General features: G+C 35.2%; 1 protein-coding gene and 1 long non-coding RNA gene across 2 annotated transcripts in view; one reads left to right on the plus strand and one right to left on the minus strand.

Annotated features, from left to right (window-relative positions):
• Positions 1-10,340, plus strand: part of LOC126183512 (uncharacterized) — a 253,553-nt gene extending 243,213 nt beyond the window's left edge. The window contains exon 4 of the mRNA XM_049925563.1: positions 5,408-10,340. Coding sequence (XP_049781520.1) covers positions 5,408-5,530 — 123 coding nt within the window. The 3' untranslated portion in view covers positions 5,531-10,340. The remainder of the gene's footprint in view (positions 1-5,407) is intronic.
• Positions 10,341-14,022: 3,682 nt separating this feature from the next.
• Positions 14,023-18,663, minus strand: LOC126183513 (uncharacterized). The gene is made up of 2 exons (XR_007536762.1): positions 15,278-18,663; positions 14,023-14,827 (listed from the first exon to the last, which is right to left on the minus strand). It is a non-coding gene; the product is annotated as an uncharacterized LOC126183513 (long non-coding RNA).
• Positions 18,664-19,632: the final 969 nt, after the last annotated feature.

Genomic DNA, 19,632 nt, shown 5'->3' on the forward strand with positions numbered 1-19,632 from the left:
ATTTATCCCACTGATGCCTCTGGTTCTCACAATCAAGTTTTACATAGAAGCCCATGTCTGGAAACACCTTCCATTGACGCTACAGAGCATCAAAGCGATAGGCGCCGATGCCTGTAAATGTATGTGTACACAGGGTGATTCGGTCATGATGTTGCAAACTTTATAGGATGAGGGTGAAGTGTAAATATATCAGTTTGAGGTAAGGGTCCTTGTACCGGAAACGAACGAGGCGAAAGCTATAGGCAGAAACCGTTCTGATATCTCTGACAATGAGGTACATGTACTGGAACTATTGTTGCATTGTAGGGTAGGCTACTTTCAGATGTGGTAGTATAGACAAACACAAGAAAAAGGTCTAGTAAACATGGCTCTAAAGTGCTTAAGAGCTATGAGCTTTGTTCAATACAGGAAATGTGTTTCATGGTAGCAAAGATGAACAAGTGCTAATAGCTCTCCTCAGGAATGTACACTCCTGGAAATTGAAATAAGAACACCGTGAATTCATTGTCCCAGGAAGGGGAAACTTTATTGACACATTCCTGGGGTCAGATACATCACATGATCACACTGACAGAACCACAGGCACATAGACACAGGCAACAGAGCATGCACAATGTCGGCACTAGTACAGTGTATATCCACCTTTCGCAGCAATGCAGGCTGCTATTCTCCCATGGAGACGATCGTAGAGATGCTGGATGTAGTCCTGTGGAACGGCTTGCCATGCCATTTCCACCTGGCGCCTCAGTTGGACCAGCGTTCGTGCTGGACGTGCAGACCGCGTGAGACGACGCTTCATCCAGTCCCAAACATGCTCAATGGGGGACAGATCCGGAGATCTTGCTGGCCAGGGTAGTTGACTTACACCTTCTAGAGCACGTTGGGTGGCACGGGATACATGCGGACGTGCATTGTCCTGTTGGATCAGCAAGTTCCCTTGCCGGTCTAGGAATGGTAGAACGATGGGTTCGATGACGGTTTGGATGTACCGTGCACTATTCAGTGTCCCCTCGACGATCACCAGTGGTGTACGGCCAGTGTAGGAGATCGCTCCCCACACCATGATGCCAGGTGTTGGCCCTGTGTGCCTCGGTCGTATGCAGTCCTGATTGTGGCACTCACCTGCACGGCGCCAAACACGCATACGACCATCATTGGCACCAAGGCAGAAGCGACTCTCATCGCTGAAGACGACACGTCTCCATTCGTCCCTCCATTCACGCCTGTCGCGACACCACTGGAGGCGGGCTGCACGATGTTGGGGCGTGAGCGGAAGACGGCCTAACGGTGTGCGGGACCGTAGCCCAGCTTCATGGAGACGGTTGCGAATGGTCCTCGCCGATACCCCAGGAGCAACAGTGTCCCTAATTTGCTGGGAAGTGGCGGTGCGGTCCCCTACGGCACTGCGTAGGATCCTACGGTCTTGGCGTGCATCCGTGCGTCGCTGCGGTCCGGTCCCAGGTCGACGGGCACGTGCACCTTCCGCCGACCATTGGCGACAACATCGATCTACTGTGGAGACCTCACGCCCCACGTGTTGAGCAATTCGGCGGTACGTCCACCCGGCCTCCCGCATGCCCACTATACGCCCTCGCTCAAAGTCCGTCAACTGCACATACGGTTCACGTCCACGCTGTCGCGGCATACTACCAGTGTTAAAGACTGCGATGGAGCTCCGTATGCCACGGCAAACTGGCTGACACTGACGGCGGCGGTGCACAAATGCTGCGCAGCTAGCGCCATTCGACGGCCAACACCGTGGTTCCTGGTGTGTCCGCTGTGCCGTGCGTGTGATCATTGCTTGTACAGTCCTCTCGCAGTGTCCGGAGTAAGTATGGTGGGTCTGACACACCGGTGTCAATGTGTTCTTTTTTCCATTTCCAGGAGTGTATTTTAGAGCCCATGTTCAATGAATATTTTTTCCTTCTTTTAGTCCATACTACCACCTCTGAAAGTCGCCTATCCTGCCGTCTTAGCAATAACAGTACCAGTATATCTACTCCACTATCAGAGGTATTAGATCTGTTTTCGCTTATAACTTTCGATTCGTTCATTTCCTATACACGAACCCTTACCTCAAACTGATAAATTTATCCTCCTCCACCATTCTACAAAGTTAGTAACAACATGACGGAATCAACCTGTACATGTACATACATTTACAGGCGCCGGCGCCTATAATATTGACGCTCTGTGGCGTCGTTGGATGACGTTTCCGGACTTAAATTTGTTTTACTGTGGTTCACTTTCCAATCTCTACAAGCGTGCAACAGGAATTGTGGAACATCCTGTACATATTCCGCAAGCCACCATACGATTCTCGGCGGGGAGTACGTTATACCACTGCTGCTTTTCCCTTTACCGTTCCACTCGCAAATGGCGCGTGGAAAAAATAAATATCTATATGCTTCCGTATGAGACCTTATTTCCCTTGTCTGTTAGAGGAAACTGTGAGTACGATATGAGGAATAATTTTAGAGATAATAATAAAATTACTGTCTTCTCTGGTAGGTAACACCTACAATTTCTTCATATTTCGTATGGAATAACGAAAGAATCGCGTCGTGTATGAGCTCTTTTCTGGGATGGAAAATTAATCTCATAAACTCTTGGACAAGGTGCTGGCTATGCATTGCTGTTGTAGCCAGACCTGGGTCACATGCACTCTCTTCGGTCGCTCGTATGCCAATCGACATAATAAGGATGCAGTACTTGGCATGAGTAAGACAACAAAACAATTGAACAAAAATTTCTGTGGAGCAGCGGATACTGACTTTAAGGACTTGCTTGAATACACGTTAGGCATACAGGCTCGACTGGAAGATAATGTCTTGCACAATCCAAATGCTAGATACTAGCTGAGGGGTCAGTCTTTCTTATACTTATCAGTTCCTGTACATCTCAAGATCATTACTGTATTCTTTCATGATTAGATTAAATGGGGGGACAAGGAAGTGGCTAAGTGGCGTGGGTAATGTTAACTCATAGCAAGCTGCCCCTGATTAAAATACTGATTTATTATATAACATGATCCTCTCACTACTTCACAAATATGTGTTACAATTGGCACAGTGGCTTTGTTATTTACCTAACGTGACATATACTGCAAGAATAGGACAGCAAGGATACAATTCAATCAGATGCAGCCTAGCTTATCGGGATACAGACTAAAGAGATAATAAAATTATTTTCACACACGTGACTTACAGCATGAGTGCAAGCAACAGTTAAGCTACAGTGATCCAGTTACAAACATGGAAAATATGGAAGAGCCTAGAGTGTATTTCAGAGTAATAGGGGGGGGGGGGGGGGAATGCACAGATGTGCCCTGTGCATTTATTGCTACCACATATAAAGGCACAGAAAGTAGAACCCAATGATGACCAGAAATGGTCCATATATGTAGATAACCATCTTCCTTGCTAATTCTTCTTTTGTTATGTGATACAATTAGTATCATAGGACTGAACATGTACACAATAGCCAGTGTGGTGCAGGATGAGCACATATCAGTTAGTTATGAAAAATTATTATAGCTTTCTCAAGACTCAGTAAATTCAGGACGAAACGATTTGTGCAATTAACATGGTTTAATTAACTACGACTGAGTTAGAGAACATGTGTTGGTGGGTGGCCAGAGTCTATTAGACACACAAAGAATTGAGTGTAGACCAAACGAATAAATGAATTGGAATGTATAACTTGTGGCTAGAAGGAAGGGAGAATGTAGCCAAAAAATATAACATATCTTCATACTACGAATCCCAGCAGGGACTCAAGGCCTAGTGGTCACTACTTAGAACAAAGCATGCTACACAGTGCACCTAAAAATCATACGAAATAAACAGAAAAATTGCGACTAATCATGGTTTGTGGACATTAAATGCCATTGCAATGAAAAACTGGTCTCAACTAAGCGAAATATCAAATCGAGACGGCTATACATAATACATTATCCAAACACATCCATTACTTACCAGCCCTGCTTGGACAGTGAGCCAAAAGCCAAGTCTCGAGTGCGCTGGGACCCCAGTCAGCTGGAGGGGGAAGGAAGAGGCACCTGCCAATACTTATACCTTGCGTCAAGTCGAAGCATTCACCTCCTTTCCCTGAGCTACGTCTCTGGTCCACTGGTCCACCCCCCCCCCCCCCCCCCCAACCTTTCCCAAGTAGTCTAAATACTATGTTGGCAACACAGCCCAATGACATAGTATACTCTCTGACTACAGAGGAGTGTGGTTCAAAACATTCACTACTTCTTGGTTACACAACCATACACACAAAGGTGGGAAACGAGGAGGAAATGAACTGCATAAAGGGTAAATAAATAAATAGACACATGAGCATCCTTCCTTCCCAGAGGGAAGGTGGATGAAATGGTCACAAAGAATGCTTATAGGGAGAAAAATGTCAAAGACAAGTTGCTGGAAGCAAATTGCTGCACAAATTGCATACAGCTTTAATGAAAGAGTACGTACTGATACCTTTCAGTACCATTAAATAGTTCATAAAGAATTAAAATGAGATAAATTTAGAAGTGATAGGTATCTCATACTGGTCTTTAACAACTAATTTTTAACATTGATTAGTATTAATGAGACTTCAATAACAGTAACCCAATTTTCTTTCTGAAAGGATTGAAAGGACCTGCAGACAACATTCCTGCAAAATTACCAACATTTTCAAAAGTTCTTTATACCTGAATAACTAAGTTTTGGCTCTGTTAATTGAATTGAATTTTTATAATGAAATTGCAACTGACAATTCATGCAATTAGTATGCCTTCATTCAGAGCTATTTTAGAATTAAGTGCGTATTTTGATGTATACAAGAAGCACCAAAAGATACTCGTAAATTGTTTTTTTCCATTCTAAAATGATTTTCAAATGACCCTTCATCACATGAATGTAATGATTTTATCAGGGTATTCGATTTATCTTTGTGGTTGGGTCCTTTTCCTATTTTTCTACACTTCCCTAAGTTCTTAAGATAAAATAAATGCTACTTCATTGCCACCCATATACAACTTCATTTGACATCGTGTTGTAATCTGTAACCAGCAGAAAGTTTAGCTGTACATGTACAAAACGGCAGCTGCTGTCTGAGGGTGGTGTTGGGAATCACATATGCAAGTTTTGATACATCTAAGGAAATTAATAACTCTGATATGTAGTGGTAAAATTCATGAAGAGGTTTGTAAAAACTCGTTAACTACTTCAGAATTTTACACAAATAATTTTTATAGTAGCCTAATACACATTATATTTACTTTAATAGATGAAAACTGATATTCGCAACATGTTAAGGTTACACTATTTTAACATTGACTGTTATTAATCTTGTATATCTACCTTTTTTCTCAACAAAATATTTAACTTTTGGCTTCCATTTTTGTTTATTTTTGCAGAGCCGATACTTTGACTGTGAATATGACCAGAATGAGCAAGAGAAAACTGATGGAGGGCTTAGTGCTGGAACCCCAATGTTCATCTCTGAAGTCATCCACGGAACAGCCTGCAGCATTCTTTGAATGCATTTTCATTGCAGAAAGGCCTAAAATATCAAAAAGTAATATAAAAATTTAAAAATAATAAATATAAAAATATGTCAATTGAACTGCTTATATATGAAATGCAGTAATGTAATACATAATCTGCTTCATTGTTTTAACTATATCATGAAGGACAAGTTCCACTATATTTTATTCTTTATATGGGTGTGTTTTATTGTAGCTAATATGACATATTATGACAGCAATACTGGTAGACACAATATCAAAATTATATCTGGAGTTTTTCAGAGTTGTAATTTTGCACAGTTTTTCTTTGAAGTCTGGTATTAGAAAATGTAACGTGGGGGGGGGGGGGGGGTGTTGGAAGACACCCTCACACAAGCCACCAACTATTTATACATAATCTATCAGTTTCTCATCATATAAAAAATGAATATACCTTTTACATTCAACAAAGGTATAATGAATACAGACAGCATATCTTAAATTCATAAATTGCAGACAGTCTTTGTCTGAATACTAGTTAATCTCATATGGTGAATACCAGTAGCAAGCTGTCAGTCATGCTTTTCTAAATATGTGTTCTATGTTAACAGTGGCTATATCTATAGAAACTTTGTATGTTGTGTATGTAATCATAAAATCTCAGATGTTGTAAGGAAACGTAAAATATCCAGTAAAGTCAAAATTTGCGGATATGATGTAAGTGATATGATATATTATGACTATATATTAAGTGTCATGTATTTTATATATGTCTATAAATCTGAACAAGAACAATATTATCACCAATTTGTTGTGAAATCAGACAGACAATTATTTCACTCATTTCATATTCTCTGGAAAAAAGTACAGACACATAATGGTTTCACTCATTTAATATTCTTCATAAAAAGTATATGAACCAAAGCTACATATTTTCTGTTGCAGTCAGTTAAGTTTCATTAAGACAAAGGTTGTCATACTTCCCTGAAATGATGGCATCGATAGTAACATTACTTATTTATCATTCAAAGATGGCAACAATGAGTGAAAGAAAACACTGGTGAATGTTGTTTGCTCTGTGGTTATTATGCAGAGATATTAGTCATGATATTCAGCCAAAATCTCTTTAAAAGGTTACTACTTTTTAGTTTATTAGAGAAAATAAAGACAGTTCATGTCACTGTAAAAATAGTGCAGTAATCTTTCAAATGATTTAGTATATATTATACATGTGTAGATTACTAAATGGTACTATGTATTTATCCAGACATTTACTGTGTGTATCTTTTCCTGCTTTGGATGTTGATGTTGATATTGATATTGGGCTCACAAAATGTTTGCAGTAAATGACTGCATTATTGAAGTGGCACAACACTTTATCTGACCTATATGGTAATCATTGATGTGCTGCCTCTGACTTCTGTAGTGTGTAGTCTGTAATATATAAGATATACAAAATTCTGAAAGCTCTATAATATCTTTTCTAAGGTGGAAATTGTAACTAAGGTCTGCAATTTATAAAAATATATGTGTTGTTTATACAGGATGATCAGAAACTTTCTGAAAAGCTTGTAAGGGTCTTGTAGGAAAAGTTGTGCTAAGAAATAATCGTTACAAAAATTGGAGTTAATGAGCACTGAAATTAGCCAGTCAGACCATTGTGTGTGCAAATACAAGTGGCCCACCAGATACAATTAGTTTCAGTTGTTCTCCTAATGGAGGCAACAGCACATGAAACTGTTCAGCCTTTGGAGGAGTTTTGACCCACATTACCATTCCATGTCCAATCATTGTAAAACTCTCTTGTTCAGTTTGAGGAAACAAAATTAAGAACACATTTAATGGCACTTTTTCTGATGGGCCACTTGAATTTGCATCTGAAACGGTCTGACTGGCTAATTAAATCAGAAATGGTGCAACTTACTAAATTTTTTTCTCAACAATTATTTCTCAGCACAATCTATCCTGCAAAACCCTTACAAGCTTTTGAGAATGTTTGTGGCCACACAGTATATGTATTTAGTGTACTGAAAACGTGGAAAATTGTAGTTTATAATTATTATACTATTTTGATTTAGTTTGATAATTTATCATGAAGGTTATCTGTAATGTGAACCAAAGTAGTAGCTATAAATTGAATACACATACCCATTCTGCATTCTATTTTACAACTCTGCTTAAAAGAAAATGAAAGAAAGAAATTTTGGAGTGACAGAGCAGCCAGTACAGATAAAGAGCTTTTAAACATGAGAGAAGAGTTGATTTACAAACAGTGATTAACTAAAAAATTTATCATAGACTGTCAGCTACATTCAGATGTAGAACTGTTGTACTCCAAACAAATACAGAATAGGTGACTCATTTAAAACCTCTAACTCCTATAGTTTTGCAGCTGGTGATTTTAGTATTGGTCTGTCTAAATTTAACATGCAAAACAGCATGCACTATAAATACTAACAATGTACTGAAAAAATGAAGGACATGCATATAACAAATAAATCATTTGTTAAAATGTAGCTTTTATTATTTCAATACATTGCAACTGTAAGTAACAATTACATAAAAATCATAGATCTGAATTTAAACTTAACTACAATTTCGAGATATAAAAGTTAATTCACCAGAAATATTAACTATTTTTCACATCTAAAATAAATATACGGCAGTTTTTGTAAGTGAGATTCCCTTACCAGGTAATACTTCACAGTTGTTCATAATAGTAAACATTTGTCTATGAAATGAACTTTTCAGATAAAGTCTTTTTTAATATTCATATCAAATTTCCACAATAATATTTTTTATTCATATCCTAAGATTTTTCATTAAAAACACACAAAGAACATATCTCAAAGGTATCTGTGAAGATCATTATAAGTATCAAGTTTGGATCTGTTTTCATTTACAGGATGTGATTAACTTTAACCACAGAAACATATTTCTTAATAACCAAAAAAGTAGCTGCAGTTGAAGGGATTGGACACTAATCGAAAATTTCACTTAATAGTACATTAGAAATATGTTAAATCATTTATTTAAGTACCATACTTTCTAAAGATATATTTAAAATAATCGTAAAATGTGAGTAGGTGCTCTGCCTATAACGGCAAGGAGTATCATTACATATAATATCAATACATAAAATTATATTTCTTAGCACTCATTGATATCTTATTGACCATCAGATTGTTGGTGCTACAAGAGTACTAAAGCCAGCCTGCATTAATCATATAATGTCTTGTGTTAGTAAAGGAAACACACTTCTCTCTACCTCTATTGAACTGACTAATTCTGAAGACAGTTTCATGAAATATTAACATACAAAAATGAGTTGCTTGTGTATTTCACTATGCGTAAACAAGTGGTTCAGTTACAAAATGTCTATTGTAACTAACTATTCTTTCGTTATGGATGATCGTTTTTTTATTGTCCTCTGACGACTGAAAATGTGTTTCCCTTGTTTTTTTCGTAATTAACTAAAGTTTCTGCAAATTATCCTTTTTTAACTATTATGGAAATTTTGTAATGTAATTAGAAGAATTCAGAATTATAATACATTACTAGAAAAGTTTCTTTGCTGAAATACTGACAAGCATGTTATGTGTGTGGTTTTTATACTGAATAGATAATAAAACAAGTATGCATATGCATAAAAGAGTATTTAAGTAGGCATCTCATTATTAAAAGTGCAACACAAATGGGAATCCTATAAAGTATTTGATTGATATACACTCTGAATAAATTGTAGGAAGTAAAAGTTCCTGTTTATTACTATTCTTAATTCTGTAAATTTATTTTCAATTTTGAACACTGAAGTATTCTAATAATCTGCCATTCACTTATTTTAAATTTCAACGAGTATTCGATCTATATTATTTCCCATCTAGACCTCTCTCTACCTACAATGATTCCAGTTGATGCATTATTATATGCAATATGAATTTATACTTCTCCTTTCTCTATTTCTCAGTGACTTCACATGCACCAAGTTTTAAATATTCCCAAGTAATATCTCTAATTTGGCAGCAATATGTTAACTACTGCTTATTTTTCATTTTGTTCTTTAATACATCTGATAGTTCGATTTCTCATGAATTGGGAAGTACATATGCTTACTGTGCTGCTACTGTCATGCAATCTTCACTGTATAATATTGTTGTAACGTTGTTTATATCATGATGACCTTGTTGCAAACAGTTTGAACTAGCATAAAGACATAGAGTTTTTATACAAATTAACTGACTTATTTACAGGCTTTCTCTTCTGAATACAGAATATGTTGAATAAATTCCTTTTTTTTAAATGGGAAAATTCAATTGTTGTATTTAAGGTTCACTGTAATGTATCATTTATTTGAAAGTGGAAATTGTGTTAGTGCTAATATTTGTTACAGAATGATATGCTTGAATCAATTTACGTTTCAGACTTGAAACATCTACTTGAAATCAGATCATATGATCTACCTCTGAATGTAACTATGGAGGCAGCAGGAATGAGCAGTATTTATATTTTTATGCAAATGATTGACTGTGCTAAATATTAATTAGGCAGGAAAGAAATGTTTAGCATATACTTTTCAGATTTTATTTGAATTTTATATGCATGTTTCAGTCAGTGTATTTACTTTATGTGCAATATTTTCAATGTTGTTGATGCATACCATCAGAACACTAACATCGAAACATTTAATATGCATGTTTCAGTCTGTGTATTTACTTTATGTGCAATATTTTCAATGTTGTTGATGCATACCATCAGAACACTAACATCATAAGAATTTCTGTGTAAGACAAGAATGCCTAGATATGCTGTTGTTAATTATTATTAAATGAATGAATATCTGTTACGTTAAAATACTTTTCTTTATTACAAATTTTAAATATCTCAGAGCAAGTACAAATGAGAGGTAGTGTGAAACTGTATTACTGAAATAAAATCTACACATCTGCAATGATCTTCATTACAGGAAAGTGTATACTGAAATACGTTGTAGTGTTTCGAATGCAGAAGGATTTGGATTGCATTTTGCACCTGCTAAATAAGGATATAACTAATATCTATTACAACAGGGAAACGTGTTCAGAGAAAGAATCTGTTGTTAATTAATAGTGTATTGTATCAAATTTCAAACAAATATTTAAAATACTCTAAAAATTGAAAGTTTGCAGAATTATTAACAGAAATCTAAAAGTATTTGTGTGTTTTACCAGCAGAGCCAATAAAATCACAGTCTTGATGATGGTAGCAGGAGCAAATAAGAGCTAGTAAAATTCAAATTTGGGTCTAGAGTTACTGAACTCAATTACAATATTTGTCATTGTTAATTTAAATTTCAGTGGAAAACTCAGGATTTGGATAAATTGTTATAAAGGATGTTCTACTAGTTTAGAAGCTGTAGGTTAACCTACACTAATACATCCTCACAAATAATAGAAGGGATTATTTTGTTAACATATGGTCAACAGTCTTAAAATAATACATTTCTGGAACATAGGCATAGTCACAAATAAATTACATCTCAGCTAACATTTGTACCTTTCAATGACAATGTACCTATTAAGAACGAAAATTTTATTCAAATAACGGCTTTTAATGAGGAAAACAGTATAATTTCATTCATTAAATATTATAAAGAGACAAACACTTATTGAAATATCGCAGAAGGATATTATTGTTTGATAGTTTATCCAATTTTCAAAAAATTTCTCTGAATAGAACCAAGCAGGACAGTTTCATTAAAATAAATATGTAATTTGAGTACAAACATGGGATTGTGAAACTCTGGTGTAGAGAGCATGTTGATGGATATTGGGAAGTTATGTGTAATTTCTTTAAAACATGCATTTATTTTGTATTAAGTTTGGTGGAGACTGTGTTCAATACTTTTATATACACATGTAAAGAGTTTGAATTACATGGAGGTCATCAAGCATAGGGCCGACAAGGGAGATACTGTGCTGGAAAACATAGATAAATAAGACAAGTGAGTAAGTCTTTTTTTCCATTGTACCTTGGGAAATGATTAATTTATAACTGAGAGATGCGAAAGCCTAATACCCAATATTACTAATGATACGCATGACTGTCTTATTCGCGGTTATGCGTTTTCCTAAAATAACATTGATTTAAATGGAGGTAGGAAAGGCTAGGAAAATGATGTGCCATGTTGTTAAAGGCACTGAATATTCCTCTGTCAGAAAAACTGGTTCCTCATTGGAACTGAATGGAAATATTAAAGAAAGATTAGATCTGAGTGTACTTCTATGTTAATTAAGATTGCAGGGTGTAATTGCCCGCTTAATCTTTTGACATGAATCGAATTTTTGATGTTGAAGGATGGTCACTGAAAACTCTTCCAAAACTTATTTGTAAGAACGCAGTTTCTAGGTTAACTTCTCATGATCATGGTTCACAATCATACAGAATCCAATAAGGGACATCATATTCGCCATTGACTGTAGAAATTATTTATTTCATAATTGCAATTTCGGCCTTTGGGGCATTTTCTAGTGGTATTGCAAAATCTGAAATAATACAAAAATGAAGTACAGAATATATATACAGAACTGCACAAACATGTCATGTAGGCAGTAGCAGGGGAAGGTGAGGTACAGTGGAGCACAAAAATTATTTTTTAACTCGAAAACTATGTTTGTGAATACATTACTCTTTTAGATGTTGTTCTGTAACAATCATATAAAGCTCACAGACTCAGTGAGGCTTTGAAACTGTTCTAACTATTTTGAATATTAAGTATAAATTTAATTTGTTACAGTGTGTCTCTTGTTGGTTTTAGTTTTCTTTTCCTGTATCATCACACACTGTCTCAAATGATCCTCAAACAGTATTTTAACTGGCTTATCTCTTCTAATGTTATTTATTACCCTCTTCCTATTTCTTGGTTGCTCGTTCTTTCATCAGCTCTAATGAAACCTCGGAAAATTTCAGGACCAACAGAGTCTTAGTAGAGTGCGTCTTCCCAAGCTGGTATGTTGCGCAGAAGGGTCTTTCTGTGACTCATGTTGACCCGCATCATTGTCAATCGCTTCCAGAACAGGGATTGCACTGTTCACATCACTATAACATTGCTACAGTGAACCACACATTAAACTGTTATGCTGCGCCCCACACGACAGCTTTATATCATTTTGGAAGTTTTGAAAAATGTGCAGAGTATTATGTTATTATAAAAATTTACTTCACATACCTCAAAGCACAATTTCATCACCAGACAACAAAGATGAATTTCAATTGCTTCCAAAGTATGCTGGCCAAAAGTGCTGCAAATGACAATTGTAAAAATGTTAAACAAAAAGTTACAAACATGGTAACTTAAAAATCTAAATGTTACACTACAAAGTCCCGTGTTACACTCTATCCCACCTTCCCTGACATTACCAAAATGGTGAAAATAATACATCACTTACATTTTGCTTCAGTACATGTCAGGTTTTAGAACCCTCCAACATGTGTACATGTCATAATTCCAAAATAAGCCTTTTCACTGTAGGAATACAGTAATATCAAACGAATGCGAAGCTGTCTATGTTGTGAAATGATGTAAATGATGTGAAGTATTTCCTATGTTAACACCCTTGACATAAATAATTACAAATCTATGTGCTAACACTCTGTTTACTTGTGAACTAAGGTTGTTGGCGCGATAATACATTCATATTCTGACTGTCCATGCACTTATGAGAGACAGTACATTCTTGTGACAACAATTGTAAGCTTCATATCACAACATCTTTTTACATCTGTTTCCAATATACAGCTTTCTATGTGCTGATTTTTCTGTTTTAAATTAAAAATCAGGTACAGACTGGAAAAAAACGTAATATATATACATTTAAAGACACGCCACATAATGGTGAAATCCTTCCAAGGAAAAACATTGAAGAATGGCACTTTCAATTAAAATCTGGGTGAGAAGTCTTTCAGGAGGACAGAATATGATCCATATGGTTGAGAGGTGTGGACAGAAAAGTTAGGGTTCAGTTAGGTAAGAAAATATGGAGATGAAGGTAGAGGTTTTGGGTGGGTGGTAGGAATACAGAAGGTGGGGAAGACAGAGGGTGAGGAGGAATTTGGTGTGTGGGTAGAGGTTTGGATGGGTGGTGGGAATACAGAAGGTAGGGAAGACAGAGGGTGAGGAGGAGTTTAGTGTGTGGGTTGGGTGTGGTAACAAGAGGAAAGGGATGAGGATGCACGGAGAGGGAAAAGGAGAGAGAAGCCCTAGTGTGTGTTGGGATGAGTAGGGAAAGTTAAAGTTGGTATGAGAGGTAAATATTGGGGTTGATTTCACTGTGTGCGAGAGTGAGTTGGTTGAAGCTTTACTGGGGTATGGAGTGCGTACAGGTTTATGGATGGTGGGAAGTGGGTTTGTAAATGCAAAGCAGTGTACACCCAGAAAGCTATATGTTGTCAGCACATGTACAAAGACGTTGTGATATGAAGTTCACAATGTACAATATCTGGTAAGTGCACAGACAGCCTGACCTGTGAATGTTTTTTCTCGCCATGGAAACAGTGTGTTAGAACATTGACTTTGAGTGATTTATATGAAAGATGTTAACACTGGTAACATTTCACATAATGTACACCATTTAACAATGTCTAGAGCTTTTCACTTGTTTGATGTTTCTGTATATCTAAAGTGAAAAGGCTTAGTTTTAGCGATGACATGTATGCATGTTGGAGTATTGTAAGGTCTGACATGTACTGAAGCAAAATGTAAGTGATGTATTATTTTCACCATTTTTGTAATTTTCTACTGTCTATATGACATGCTTGTGCAGTTCTGTATATGCATTCTGTGCTTCACTTTCGTAGTATTTTAGCTTTTGCACTACCATTTGAAAATGCCTCAAAGGCCGAAATTGTAAATGTGAAAGAAATAATTTCTATAGTCAATGGAGAATAACATACATTTATTTTATTTTTAGGAGCTGCTTGGGGCCCTAAGTTTGAGAAATTGATGTATTACTGTGGCTATCTGTCACACAGTCCTGGAAAGTATGATCTCATATCTTACCAAGCAGTACCACAAGTCACTGTCTTAGAGAATCTTCTATGAATTCTACATGTTTTTCAAAGACTTTCAAATGATTGCTACACAGCTCCTCTCACTAATTATATTATTTTCCTTTTCTTGCCAATATAGCTTCAACAAGCTCCGTTCAGTACTACAGTGATAAATTTCTTTTACATGCTTTATGATGAGTAAGAATACTACTGAAGATTTTTCTCCTCACTATAATATTATAATTTATTTTCTTTCTATCATCATTATTTATTATCTCATACTGTATTTTCTGCCAGAAATTCGTCCTATCACATTTCTCCCAGCGAACCTTAAGTTTCATTAACTGAAAGCCAAATGTTACCACTATAAACTAGTGCATCATACCCTTCTTCTGCTGACAGCAATGATTATATGATACATCACCATTGAAACAACATGTTTTATATGAAGTACCCTAATGTTGTTTCCCTCTTCTCCCTGATATTCAGATTATTTCAATAACTTTACGCACAGAAGAATTCAGCCTTTGTTACTATTTACTTAAAAACATTTCTTGCCAATATAGCTTCAACAAGCTCCATTCAGTACTACAGTGATAAATTTCTTTTACATGCTTTATGATGAGTAAGAATACTACTGAATATTTTTCTCCTCACTATAATATTATAATTTATTTTCTTTCTATCATCATTATTTATTATCTCATACTGTATTTTCCGCCAGAAATTCGTCCTATCACATTTCTCCCAGCGAACCTTAAGTTTCATTAACTGAAAGCCAAATGTTACCACTATAAACTAGTGCATCATACCCTTCTTCTGCTGACAGCAATGATTATATGGTACATCACCATTGAAACAACATGTTTTATATGAAGTACCCTAATGTTGTTTCCCTCTTCTCCCTGATATTCAGATTATTTCAATAACTTTACGCACAGAAGAATTCAGCCTTTGTTACTATTTACTTAAAAACATTTCTTATGAACGTGACAAGGACCTACGTTACTTTATTTTGGTGTAGATCTTTGGCTCACTTCTGTATGTATAATTCTCCTAACTTAACATTACTAATCATTTTGAAACAGGCCAGGAGCTAAAAGTAAATGTTTTAACTTGGACTTCTGGGAAATATGTTATCTGATTTGTACTGAGAAATTACTCTAATATTCAAATGTATTGTCATAGTATATTCAACAAATTAGTTTATTGTATTATTGGATAAAACGATTTCAAAAATATTTTACAAGCCATCAATACTCTTCCATTCATGTGAATATTTTCTTCTATTTTCAAGACAAAGTCAACCTCTTTCACTTTTTTGTGCTTGTATGAATGGCTTACCACTCTATGGAGCTCAAACGAAAGCTTGAAAGTTCAAAAATACCTACAGATTTCGGCAGAGAAAATCCTATGATGAGAAACTCACTACTGTGTGAATGATGGACCAAGAATCACATTATACGAGAAATTATAAATAGTTAATGGATCGCATCATGATACACTGTATCCTGTAAGATAGTTAACTTTTTTATCTGATACTCTTGCAAAATGCATACATTAACTTCAGATGCAACCTGTGAATAAGAATGGATTAATTTAACTGTAACATTCCTGTTTTCTGTCTAGCAGTTTCTACTTAACATTCATTGGTATATATTTAAATTAAATTATGTACTCATTCTAGCAGCCTTTCTACTCATATCTGTTATTATTCTAATACCTAAAAGGATTGTGTGACATGTATTACTTTGTGTATAATACTTACATTCATAAAATAAATTAATGAGAAATTGTAATTTACAACAATACTATTACAAGAAATGAAATTTATAACCAATGTGTTATGTTCCATGAATATATTACTCAGGATTTGTCTCTTTATTATGTTAATTTAATCTTCTTTAGTGTTCATGTGTCAATGTGAATGATTTTGTGTATTTGGCGAGAAAATAATGATACTGTCTAATCTAATTTTTACAGTTGTTGAGGTCAGTTCAGAGATACCAAGTGTGCTTGCTGCTCAGTGTAGGAAAGTTATTTATTTTCAGATTTTATTAGTAAGTTTGTATCTCTTCATCAACTATGGATTAGCTGAGTCTTTGGGCAATTTTTGTAGTACATACAATACCTTTCACAAGTTGAATGCAAATATTGTACCAAGGAAGGTTGCACAGTGGTTAGATTATGGAATTCTCATTCAGGAGGATAATAGTTCATGGTTGCATCTGCCCATACTGGTTTAGGCATTCCATTTTTTTTTCAAAAATCCGTTAAGGAGGGTTCTGGGGTTGTTTCAATGACAAGAACACTAATGGTTTCTTCTGCCACCCTTCATGTACTCAAGCTTCTACTCTGTGTCTGTTGACCTACGTTACTGGGGCAACATTAAACCCTAATCTTATATGTTTATTTTTTGTAAATATTCTATTTAAGTGAAAGTAGTCATGTGAATAATTACCTATCAAAATTTAAAATTAGTTCAATTTCCTGATGATTGTATTTCAAGGCATTCTACAGATTAATCATTCATACTTAAGTCTATATTTCGCTCTCAACCAGCATTTATCAAGAAATATTGAATGTGGTCCACTATTCATTATTTCATGTGTAGTTTTTATCCTACTGAGAAATATTTTAAGAGACTCTACTCATATGAAGATTGACATTTCATTGTCTCCAGCTTGTGAATAACATACCTACCTATTCTGTAAAAAATTGTAAAAGATGTCAAATTCTTTAAATGCCGACTGAAACTATATTGAAAACACCTGACCACTGGTGCAACTTCTAATGCAGTGAGACAGGCTACAGCCTGCAGAATTTTAGTTGTCTAAAATAAACCAAAGAAGTTGCATGTACTCACCTCAGTGTAACATTGCGTCACTGAGCACATTATTTTTTTAGCATGTTTGTAATCAAATTGGCACAAATAATGAAATTTAACAAATGGAAGCTGATAGAATATTAATTAATAAGAAGCTTAATGTTGTGGCTAACATATATGTTAATGGATGTGGTGTCAGTTGCCTTTGCTGTTAGATTCTATGAAGATAAGTAGTCCTTCTGGTGTAGTAGCTTTTAATGTAAAAAAACGTTTTCCTGTTTAAGCTTTCTTCTTCTAAGTAAATTTATAATTTATAATGTTACATTTTATGTTTCTAAAATTTTGCACAAAATTCTACACAGAAAGCTCAGTTAAATTGTGCATAGTCTGTTGACTACATTTTCACAAATTAATTCTTTTGAAACAAATTTTGTTGTATATAAACAATAAAATATTATTGTTCAGGCAGTACTTGAATTAACTCATATTTCCAGAGAAACTGTTTTCTCACAGGAAATTACTTAATACAAAACACGAATAAATATGATCTGCTTTACATAAGCACCTGTAATGCATATTGGAATTTATCAGGGGAAAATATTCATAATAGATTCTGACTGGCACTGGTGACTTCCACATGAGAAATATATGGGTATTTTGTGAATATTATATATTGATCATGCAAATATAATTGTCAAATTGCTACAGTTTTGGAAATACCATTTTAATTAGAAACTATTCATGGGCCTAGATATATTTTATAATATTATACAAGTATCTGCAGTTAAATGCAAAAAAATTATGAATGAATTCTTTTTGCGCACATTTATCTGTGAGAATGTTGTGTAAAATGTGAAATATTTTCTTTATCTATACTGTAAAACAGTCTGTGTTAAAGTACTCTTTGTGGATGCATAAAACTCTTGTTTCTTCTATACCTCTGACATTAAAATGACTCCATTCCTTTTTATCCATGGGTTGGTTCCTTTTAATAATACATATCAAAAATTCAAAAAAAGTGAGGTGATGATAAGAAAAGAGTTGTGTTCCAGGTCATAGATAACTGCAGCAGGGCTCCAAAAGTTGCAGTACAAAGATATTCTTTTGTAATTTGGATAACAATTCAGAACACAATTTGCTATAACGAATTACATTTATTACTGTTCACACGACACTGTTTCAAATCATTATATTTCCATTATAATGTGGACTTATATCAATAAATAAATCATGGACGATATGTATGTACAACTTTGTCTTCTGCAGCTAGCTAGTACCACATGACACAAACAAATATTTTACCACAAAGCTCAAAGTTAAGTGGATGCTCTGAGTTGACAAATGAACAGTATTATGTAAATTCCTTTAGGTGATCACAAGGTGCTTTCTCCAGTTGTATTTAAATCGCATAAATCTCTTATACACTAAACTATGCAAATATCACATATTAGGAGATGATAAGTGTAAAAAAAGACACCACATGTAAAAGCATATTATCAATAGTGGCGTATTTGATATATAATTTGTAATTACTAACATATTCCAAATAGTTTTTATTGTGACTACAGCACTATTTTGACTTACGGTTCTATTATTAAAAAGTTTCTTAGCAAAAAGTTTCTTAGCAACCTACAGCTCTGTCACTGTCAACATGTGCTCACTCACTCTCTCTCTCTCTCTCTTTTTGTTTGTCCCCATCCCTCCACCCCTCCCCTGCAACACATACTCCAAAACACTGTATCAACTTAATATTAAAAAATTACAAATGGTATATAAATTTTCCCATTTTTGGAGTACATATATCGTGACTTGGGGCCGAAAGCTGAGGGTGGAAGTACCGCTACTTACTTCTGCCAGCCTCCTTCTACTCACTTTTCTATCACCCTCCCTTGGCCACCTCTTACTTTTTTCGACTCCACGGGTATTAATTAGGTTTCGTGGCCTAAGGGCGTCTTTCCCATCAAAGCACTTTATCGATAATTTGTCAAAGAAGCAGGTGACATGATTAAGCTTCATTACCTTCAAACTCAAAGTTCATACTGAATGACATCAACATTAAATGTCCCAGTGAAGTATCACAGTCGAATCTCTAGGTAGGAGGAACTTTGATGTCTACATCTGCAACTGAAAGAGGTATTAATAAGAAGACCCAGATTTTCAAATGTAGTTTCATGAGTAGGATAAAAAAACAACATATTCATTACTGTTAACACAAATGACATAAACATATCTGTAAACTGTCTCATTTCATGTCATTATATGAAAAAATTGTTCAAATGGTCTA

This window comes from Schistocerca cancellata, chromosome 4, assembly GCF_023864275.1.
Source record: "Schistocerca cancellata isolate TAMUIC-IGC-003103 chromosome 4, iqSchCanc2.1, whole genome shotgun sequence".
In the NCBI taxonomy this organism is placed as follows: Eukaryota; Metazoa; Arthropoda; class Insecta; order Orthoptera; family Acrididae; genus Schistocerca; species Schistocerca cancellata.